The sequence below is a fragment of the Lactuca saligna genome, chromosome 4 (assembly GCF_052625555.1).
Source record: "Lactuca saligna cultivar CGN05327 chromosome 4, ASM5262555v1, whole genome shotgun sequence".
Lineage (NCBI taxonomy): Eukaryota > Viridiplantae > Streptophyta > Magnoliopsida > Asterales > Asteraceae > Lactuca > Lactuca saligna.
Window position 1 is genome coordinate 201,896,902 of NC_136420.1, and position 10,456 is coordinate 201,907,357.

Genomic DNA, 10,456 nt, shown 5'->3' on the forward strand with positions numbered 1-10,456 from the left:
TCGTACATTTTCACCAAAACAAAATCGCTTATGAACTCACCAGCTTTATGCGGATTTTTAAAATGCTTGTATTCTCAGATCCGCATTAGACAGGTACCCGACGACCTTTTAGATGAAGATGGAGTACGTAGAAGACACGTCTAAACTTTTGTTTATATATACATATGTATCATCACTTGTACAACTTTACTTTTGAACAAATGTAAATTTTAATATGTAATGTAATGGTTGTTTACTTTGCTTACTATGTACATTGGTTGCGATATTCATGACATCCTCCACCCCGAAACGTTTCTGCCTTCGGTTTCGGGGTGTGACAGATTATTGGGCATGCTTCCACATAAAAAATAGGTCCAACTATGGCTCATAAGTTGAGGGAAAGTTTGGGAGGTGGGTATGAGTTTGTAAAGCCAAAAGTAGTTGACTATAAAAATTTATGGACATATATCAACATAATTATTGGTTATAAAGATGCCCAAATGATAGTAAACACAATGAATGACCGTCAAGCTCACTATCCAAATTACTCATTTGAGTTTAATTGTCAAGATGATGTTTTGGACTGTATGTTTTGGGCTGATGAAATGGAGAAGGCATATTATGCTGAATTTGGTGATGTTATCTCGTTTGATGCAACTTTCCGAACAAACAAGTAAGTTATTTTATCTACTTTTGTTTATAGCTTATTCATATATGGATATTTTTATATTCACTTATTAATACATCAAAATTTAACTTTAATGAACATTTTTTTGTGTGTTAGGTATCGAATGGTTTTTGTTCCGTTTACTGCTATTGACCATCATAAAAAATCGGTTACTGTTGGATCTGAGTTGCTAAGCAATGAAAGCATTGAGTCTTACTCTTGGTTGCTTAAAGCATTTCTTAAAACTCGTGGGAAAGAACCAACACTTGTTTTAACCGATCAAGATGCTGCAATAAAACAAGTTGTTGAGAATGTGTTTCGTAATTCAAAGCATCGATTATGTATGTGGCATATAATGAAAAGGTTGAGAAAAAGGTATTATTTTAATACATTTCAAATATATTACTTATTAGTATAATCATTTATGAATACTGATTGTTATTTTACTTATTATTATTTATTTATTTATGAATATTTTTATTTTAATACAAATATCAGATGATTTATTTACGAACACAAACTTTAGAAAAAGGTTTTCGAAGCTTGTTTGGGACATTAATATGAAGCCTGATGTTTTTGAGGTGAAGTGGGGTTTGCTTATGAAGGAATTCAATCTTGAAGACACAAGATGGTTTAAAGACATGTTTACAATACGTGATTCATGGATACCTGAATATTTTAGTGATACTGCAATGTGTGGTTTGATGAAGACTACATCGAGGTCAGAGATTATGAATTCTTTCTTTAATACATACTCAGAAATTGGGAACTTACTTTTGAATTTCATGATGAATTACAACACTGCCATTCAAAAGCAAAGGAATACTCAACGAGAGCTTGATAAGGCATCAAAGAAAGCATCATATAAAATGCAAACAACTTGAGAAATAGAACTGTAAGCATCAAAGGTTTATACATGTACATTACTTTTTGAGGTGCAAAATGAAATGTATAAAACATGTTTTTTTCTGTACATACTCATATGTTGGCATTGAAAATGGTTGGGAAGTTTACATTGTGCAGCACAACAACAGTAAAAGTGATTTCAAAACTGAATTGAAGGTAATTTTAGTAGTTTTTTTTATGAAAAATGTAATAATGTTCATATATGAATATGAGAATATTCATATATGAATATATGAATATTATATGAATATATGAATACATGAGTGTTGATATGAGTATTCTTATATGAATGTAAATGTGTAAATTTTGTTTTTGTATCAGGTTGAAATAAAAGCTGAAGAGAAAGAAATAAATTGTAGTTGTGAAGATATTTAGCGTATGGGTGTTTTCTGCAGGCATGCTTTTACAATAATGATGAGATGTGGTGTTAAAGAAATTCCTGAAAGATACATTTTGAAGACATAGAGAAAGGATGTGATATCAAGAAATTATTGTTTTAGTTTTGTTCAATCCAATTCAAGTGATTGTGAGAATGTAAAGCTAGTCAATGATTCATATTGTAGTTTTGAATCACGCTTGGATATTGTAAGAGATGACAAAAAGAGATTGGCTTTTTTTGCTGAGAAACAACAAATGTTGTTGAAGGAATTTTGTGACAACCCGAAATTTATTCCGTCACTGTAACCCATTTTCGTTTGTGATAGTCCAATCAAAGAGCATGTGTCATCGAAACATTCAATATGGAAAAGACTCACAAGAATCTACATTCAAGAGATAGTCCGACTGCACGGTGTGTCTATGTCCATTATCTCCGATCGAGATAGCCGGTTTCCCTCAAGATTTTGGCAGTCCCTTCAGAAAGCTCTTGGAACTAAGTTGGATATGAGTACAGCTTATCCCCCTCAGACAGATGGACAGAGTGAGAGAACTATCCAAACCCTGGAAGACATGTTGAGAGCATGTGTCATCAATTTCGGAAAGTTGTGGGACACCCATTTACCCTTGATCGAGTTCTTGTATAACAACAGTTACCACACCAGTATCAAGGTTGCCCCGTTCGAAGCCCTCTACGGTTGCAAATGCAGATCCCCTCTGTGTTGGGCCGAGGTAGGGGGCATGCAGCTAACTAAGGGTCGAGTCCCCGACGGTGCTCTCACAGATCCTAAAATCATCCGTGAAACCACCGAAAAGATCATCCACATCCGAGAACGACTGAAAGCTTCACGAGACAGACAAAAGAGCTACGCCGATAAACGATGAAAACCCTTGGAATTCCAGGTTAGAGATCGTGTCTTGTTGAAGGTCTCGCCCTGGAAAGGCATGATACGCTTTGGGAAGCGCAGGAAATTGAATCCAAGGTACATAGGACCTTTCGAGATCCTTGCTAGGATCGGTCCCGTAGCCTACAAACTCCGACTACCTCAAGAGCTTAGCAACATCCATCCTATCTTCCACGTCTCAAATCTTAAAAAGTGTCTATCCGATGAAACCCTCGTGATCCCTCTTGATGAGATCGAGATCAATGAAATCCTGAACTTCGTGGAAGAATCAATCAAAATCATGAATCGAGAGATCAAACGTACGAAACAGAGTCGCATCCCGATAGTGAAGGTTCGCTAGAATGCCAAGCGGGGACCCGGATTTACTTGGGAGCGCGAGGACTCAATGAAACAAAAATATATGCATCTCTTTGCAAATCTAGGATTTGTGTCTTCATTCTAAATTTCGGGAAGAAATTTCCTCTAATGGGGGGATGATGTGACAACCCGAAATTTATTCCGTCACTGTAACCCATTTCCGTTTGTGAAATTTATTTTATTGAAATTTTCCGTTAACTTTTGGGTTAGGAAAATCAGTTAAGATTTTTATTATGATTTCCTAAGTGTCGGAATGAAATAAAAACACGTGAAACACCCTCGATATCCCTTGAAAAGTTTTTAGTTACGACCAAGTCGGGTTACGACCATTTAATCTGGTACAACCATAAGCTCCGTGTAACGTCGGTATTGGGTGGATCCCCACCTAGCCACAAACTCAAGCCCTATATAAGAGAGTGAGTAGTCACCATTTGAAGCTTTTTCACACCCCTTAAATTCTCTTTCTCTCTACTCTCTCTCTCTCTCTCTACAACTCGAGTTTTGATCGAAAAATGCCTCATTTAAGCTCCAAAATCATAAGTAATCCTTCCTAGCTTGTTGTTTAGCTTAGTATGCATGCAAATACGTGTTTAAATCATCCAAAACCCTCAAAATTATGTGTTTACGGTTGAGGAACACCCTCAAAACTGCAAACACCCATAAGTGGGTTTTGAAGCCCCAAAACCCCTCCAAAACCTTTCTAGTGCTTAGCTATGACTTAGGGACTTCCATAAATGAGCTTAGAACACCAAAAACATGTCTTTAAGGGGGTAAACATAATTTTATGGCCCATGAACATTCATGGACTGTAAACACCTTTTCATAGACCATAACACCTTTTTAAGGTGTTAAAATGCCCTTAAACACCCCCTATGGGTTGGATTAATGTCTAGAACCTTGTATCCCTTTATTTAAAGCACCAAATAATACAAAAACGAGACACGCATGATTTTACGGCCGTAAACCCATGTGTTTACGGCAGTAAACTTGCCAAGGGTCATTCATAGGCCGTAAACCCCAATTCCAAGGCCATTTCAATTCCCAATCACTTCCTAAGACCTTGAATCAACCTTAGAAACTTGTATGCTTAACCTAGAACCACCAAAGCATGAAATGAAGGGGCGAATCTTAGTTTACGTCCATAAACTCTATGTTACAGCCGTGAACTCCCCCTAAGATCCATATGGAGCCCTAGTCACTTCTTATGCCCTAGAATTGAGCACCCCAAAACACCCCACCCATGAGTTTACGGCCATAAACTCATGGAGATATGGTCTTTGGGCCATAATCACCCCTAAGGGTTTACTCTTGAAGAGTAAACTCCTTATCGAGGCCATACACTTCTTAGATGCAACCCGTATCACTTCCAACACTTGAGATAAAGTGTTTCCGTGCATTTGAGTGTATTTACTTGCTTAATTAGTGGTTCAATGTCTAATTAGATACAATTACGTATCACTTCATGTTACATAGGATCCTCGTGAGTGTTCAAGCCCTAAATTGACACCTAGAGTCCTACCCGACACATCCTCATCTAGTGAGTTCATACCCCTACACCTTTTTCCGTGTTTTTCATGATTTCACTGGGAAATACAAGCAAAAGTACAAGGGTACTTGTACTCAAAATCCTTTTATTTCGTATGAAACGTTTACGTGTTTAGCATGCTTTTAACACAGGAAACCGTATTACCAACCATTTAACTTGTAGAGTTTGTTTTCGAAACTAAAACAGAGTAACTTGTGAAACTCATTATAAAATGATATATTTTATATTTCACAAAGGATTTCATGCCATTCATAAAATAGGATTTTCCATATTATTACATGTATACTCGTTATTCTTAAGATTAGAGACACGTCCTCGATAACACTCCACATAGATACGCGAGTGGAGGACCGACCCTGTAACCAGAATCTCTTGGAGGGAGAACGTGACTTGAGTGTATATATCTATACGGGGCTGACTACCCCGCACCTTGCTGCTTGCTACAGTGGGACCAGCAGGTCTACAGGTGACAAAAGTCATAAAGTGATGTTGGCCCCCGTTACGAGCCATATCTAGTTTATTGTATGGTTATAGAACTTGCAACTTAGATAATGGAGATTTACTCTTAAGTAAAAATGAACCTAGTGAACCAACCTCAAAGTAATAATTGTTTTGATTATTAGAGGGTATCAGTAATACCCTTAGGTATTAGTTCACAACCTACTGATTAGTTTTATATACGTGTTAAAACTAATGTACTTCTCAAAGACAACCAAACTTTCAGGGAAACTTCACTTAACGATACAAGTATGGTAGATACTTGTACACTTCATTCCGGATCGATAACCAACTACCAACTTTTAAGGAAAATAAGGATTTTTCCTGGGATAACATGACTTTTCATTAACAGGCTGTTTAACATATGGATAACCAAACTGCTTTTATAAGAAAATATGGGATTTTCTTGGGAAACAACTTTTCGTAAACTTAAAGGAACATTTTCATTCACCGGAAACAAACCGATTATGAACTCACCAGCTTTATGCTATTATTTCTAAAACTGCTTGTATTATCAGGTTCATGTTAGACAGGTATCCCACTTTCTTTTGGAGGATGGAGCGTATAGAAGTCTCGTCTTTACTTTTGTTATACTGATGTATATATAAAACATGTATTACTTTGCTTTCAAACAAATGTAAATATTCCTATGTAATGTAATGGTTGTGTTTACTATGCTTACTATGTAAATTGGTTGTGATACTTTACATGACGTCCTCCGCCCCGGAACGTTTCCGCCATCTGTTTCGGGGTGTGACAAATTTGAGAGTGAATATATTTCTCCTGGATTGAAAAGCAAGATCGATGGTGAAGTCGTATGCATGCTTTTGGGTGTTACTATTCCTATTGCAGAAGAGATTAATATTCATGTTCCTGAAGTTCAAAGCAATAAAGGTTTTGGAATCAAGAAAAGAATTTCCAGTGCAGGTGAAGTAGCATATGAAAATTCTAAAAAAGAACATAGAATGTGTTCAAGATGTGGAAAACGAGTTCCACAAAATTTACCTACTTGTCCAGAAAGAGTTGGAGCTGCTAAATCAGCAAAAGACAGTTAGGGATTTTTTAGTTTTTAGTTTTTTTTTTTTATGTTTTTTGGTTTTATTCATTTTGAATATATGCAGATAAAAACAATAAACAATAATATTCATGTATGAATAATACACATTTATATTGATATGGTAAATTGATATGTTGATATTTGTTTTTAAATTACTATAAATAAGTTATATTGATATTGTAAATTATTCATAAATGAATACAAATATGTGAAATTTGTTATACTAATAAATAAGTAATATTCATATTTGAACTTTTTTATCTTAATATCTGAACTTTGTTATACTAACATATTAATTTAAACTTATTCATAAATGAATATATCATATTCGTATTCATTTATAAATAAATAAAAATAAAGTTTGAAAATATTTGAATATAAAAAAATGACATAAATAAGCAAACTTGTTTCTACTAATACGTTAGCTATATTCATATCTGAAATTTGTTATATTTATATATGAACCTTGTTATGGTGACATATTACTCCTAATTTAATCATAAATGAATATATCATATTCGTATTCATTAATGAATAAACATAAATAAACTTTGAAAATATTTAAATATAAAAAACTGATAGAAATAAGTGAAGTTGTTTCTATTACATAATCATTTAACACAAGATAATAAAAGTTGTTTATAAGCATTTCACAAAATATTAAAACGCTGTTCAATAACATTTAACAAACCATTTAAAACTTGTTTCACAGAATCATCTTATATGTACTTCAAATCGATTCATCTTCAACACAAACTATTCTATAGCATCACACTTCAACATTCTTTCATCTTCACAAGCAATCATCAATATTCTTTTAACCTTTTTTGAATTGTTTGCATAACCTTGTATACATGATCAGTACGTACTTTGAATTCAACTTTTTGATATTTTTCAGCAAGATCCAACACCTTAGCCTTCAACATGTTAATTTCAGAAGTTAGCATTATGTGTGCATATATGTGCCTGAGCTTCTCTAAAGTAGTTTGCTGAACTGCCCTTTCTTTATGAAGACTTGGTTTCCACTTTTAGAGTGGTTGTCCCATATAGGTCTCCATATGTCTCATTGCAAAGACCCCATAATCAACTTTGTTTTTAACTGTTCTCCATGACATTTCAAGTCGTTGGGGTTTGATACTTTCTTTTAAGATTGCATTTGCTCTTGGATGGTTTATTTCTTTAAAGTATCTCACAAACAAAGTTTTATGATCATCAAATAAAATAAAAGTTATATATGTAATAAATTGGTTCTTTAATGTTGTTGTGACTTGGGTACATACCAAAGGTTTCAATATTACTCTGTATTTCCCTTCATAATCCCCCTCAACTGCACTATTGTCTAGAATTTCAATTGACGGTTTCTTTATGTTGAAGACAATCACAAAAATGTGAGGACTTCTAACAACTGGAAAGAATACATGTTTTTATGTATATGATGGTAAGTATTTTGTTGATAAAATATATATAAAAAAACAACTTTAATTAACATACCATGTCAATATCTTTTATGTTTAAAATTTTTTTGTACCCATTGGTACTGTCATGAAAGTTCTCCTTGATTTTTTCATACTTTCTTTCATCAGACAATATTGAAGTTAGATAAGCAGTTTGTAACCAATATATGAATATATGAATATTATATGAATATATGAATACATGAGTGTTGATATGAGTATTCTTATATGAATGTAAATGTGTAAATTTTGTTTTTGTATCAGGTTGAAATAAAAGCTGAAGAGAAAGAAATAAATTGTAGTTGTGAAGATATTTAGCGTATGGGTGTTTTCTGCAGGCATGCTTTTACAATAATGATGAGATGTGGTGTTAAAGAAATTCCTGAAAGGTACATTTTGAAGAGATAGAGAAAGGATGTGATATCAAGAAATTATTGTTTTAGTTTTGTTCAATCCAATTCAGGTGATTGTGAGAATGTAAAGCTAGTCAATGATTCATATTGTAGTTTTGAATCACGCTTGGATATTGTAAGAGATGACAAAAAGAGATTGGCTTTGTTTGCTGAGAAACAACAAATGTTGTTGAAGGAATTTTGTGACAACCCGAAATTTATTCCGTCACTGTAACCCATTTTCGTTTGTGATAGTCCAATCAAAGAGCATGTGTCATCGAAACATTCAATATGGAAAAGACTCACAAGAATCTACATTCAAGAGATAGTCCGACTGCACGGTGTGTCTATGTCCATTATCTCCGATCGAGATAGCTGGTTTACCTTAAGATTTTGGCAGTCCCTTCAGAAAGCTCTTGGAACTAAGTTGGATATGAGTATAGCTTATCCCCCTCAGACAGATGGACAGAGTGAGAGAACTATCCAAACCCTGGAAGACATGTTGAGAGCATGTGTCATCAATTTCGGAAAGTTGTGGGACACCCATTTACCCTTGATTGAGTTCTTGTATAACAACAGTTACCACACCAGTATCAAGGTTGCCCCGTTCGAAGCCCTCTACGGTTGCAAGTGCAGATCCCCTCTGTGTTGGGCCGAGGTAGGGGGCACGCAGCTAACTAAGGGTCGAGTCCCCGATGGTGCTCTCACAGATCCTAAAATCATCCGTGAAACCACCGAAAAGATCATCCACATCCGAGAACGACTGAAAGCTTCACGAGACAGACAAAAGGGCTACGCCGATAAACGATGAAAACCCTTGGAATTCCAGGTTAGAGATCGTGTCTTGTTGAAGGTCTCGCCCTGGAAAGGCATGATACGCTTTGGGAAGCGCAGGAAATTGAATCCAAGGTACATAGGACCTTTCGAGATCCTTGCTAGGATCGGTCCCGTAGCCTACAAACTCCGACTACCTCAAGAGCATAGCAACATCCATCCTATCTTCCACGTCTCAAATCTTAAAAAGTGTCTATCCGATGAAACCCTCGTGATCCCTCTTGATGAGATCGAGATCAATGAAAGCCTGAACTTCGTGGAAGAATCAATCAAAATCATGGATCGAGAGATCAAACGTACGAAACAGAGTCGCATCCCGATAGTGAAGGTTCGCTAGAATGCCAAGCGGGGACCCGGATTTACTTGGGAGCGCGAGGACTCAATGAAACAAAAATATATGCATCTCTTTGCAAATCCAGGATTTGTGTCTTCATTCTAAATTTCGGGAAGAAATTTCCTCTAACGGGGGGATGATGTGACAACCCGAAATTTATTCCGTCACTGTAACCCATTTCCGTTTGTGAAATTTATTTTATTGAAATTTTCCGTTAACTTTTGGGTTAGGAAAATCAGTTAAGATTTTTATTATGATTTCCTAAGTGTCGGAATGAAATAAAAACACGTGAAACACCCTCGATATCCCTTGAAAAGTTTTTAGTTACGACCATTTAATCTGGTACGACCATAAGCTCCGTGTAACGTCGGTATTGGGTGGATCCCCACCTAGCCACAAACTCAAGCCCTATATAAGAGAGTGAGTAGTCACCATTTGAAGCTTTTTCACACCCCTTAAATTCTCTTTCTCTCTACTCTCTCTCTCTCTCTACAACTCGAGTTTTGATCGAAAAATGCCTCATTTAAGCTCCAAAATCATAAGTAATCCTTCCTAGCTTGTTGTTTAGCTTAGTATGCATGCAAATACGTGTTTAAATCATCCAAAACCCTCAAAATTATGTGTTTACGGTTGAGGAACACCCTCAAAACTGCAAACACCCATAAGTGGGTTTTGAAGCCCCAAAACCCCTCCAAAACCTTTCTAGTGCTTAGCTATGACTTAGGGACTTCCATAAATGAGCTTAGAACACCAAAAACATGTCTTTAAGGGGGTAAACATAAGTTTATGGCCCATGAACATTCATGGACTGTAAACACCTTTTCATAGACCATAACACCTTTTTAAGGTGTTAAAATGCCCTTAAACACCCCCTATGGGTTGGATTAATGTCTAGAACCTTGTATCCCTTCATTTAAAGCACCAAATAATACAAAAACGAGACACGCATGATTTTACGGCCGTAAACCCATGTGTTTACGGCAGTAAACTTGCCAAGGGTCATTCATAGGCCGTAAACCCCAATTCCAAGGCCATTTCAATTCCCAATCACTTCCTAAGACCTTGAATCAACCTTAGAAACTTGTATGCTTAACCTAGAACCACCAAAGCATGAAATGAAGGGGTGAATCTTAGTTTACGTCCATAAACTCT

At 35.7% G+C, this 10,456-nt stretch overlaps 1 protein-coding gene across 1 annotated transcript; it reads left to right on the forward strand.

Annotated features, from left to right (window-relative positions):
* The first annotated feature begins 359 nt into the window (after nucleotides 1-359).
* Nucleotides 360-1,927, forward strand: LOC145040440 (protein FAR1-RELATED SEQUENCE 5-like). Its single transcript, XM_078988369.1, has 5 exons — nucleotides 360-652; nucleotides 764-987; nucleotides 1,145-1,491; nucleotides 1,670-1,708; nucleotides 1,874-1,927. The coding sequence occupies exons 1-5, from the start codon at nucleotides 360-362 to the stop codon at nucleotides 1,925-1,927; spliced, it is 957 nt and encodes a 318-aa protein (XP_078844495.1).
* Nucleotides 1,928-10,456: the final 8,529 nt, after the last annotated feature.

Excerpts from the sequence above, each read along its gene's own strand:
- LOC145040440 (XM_078988369.1), top strand. The coding sequence starts at position 360 with ATGGCTCATAAGTTGAGGGAAAGTTTGGGAGGTGGGTATGAGTTTGTA. Across the intron at positions 653-763 it reads GCAACTTTCCGAACAAACAA|GTATCGAATGGTTTTTGTTC; the intron begins GTAAGTTATTTT and ends TTTGTGTGTTAG. Across the intron at positions 988-1,144 it reads TAATTCAAAGCATCGATTAT|ATGATTTATTTACGAACACA; the intron begins GTATGTGGCATA and ends TACAAATATCAG.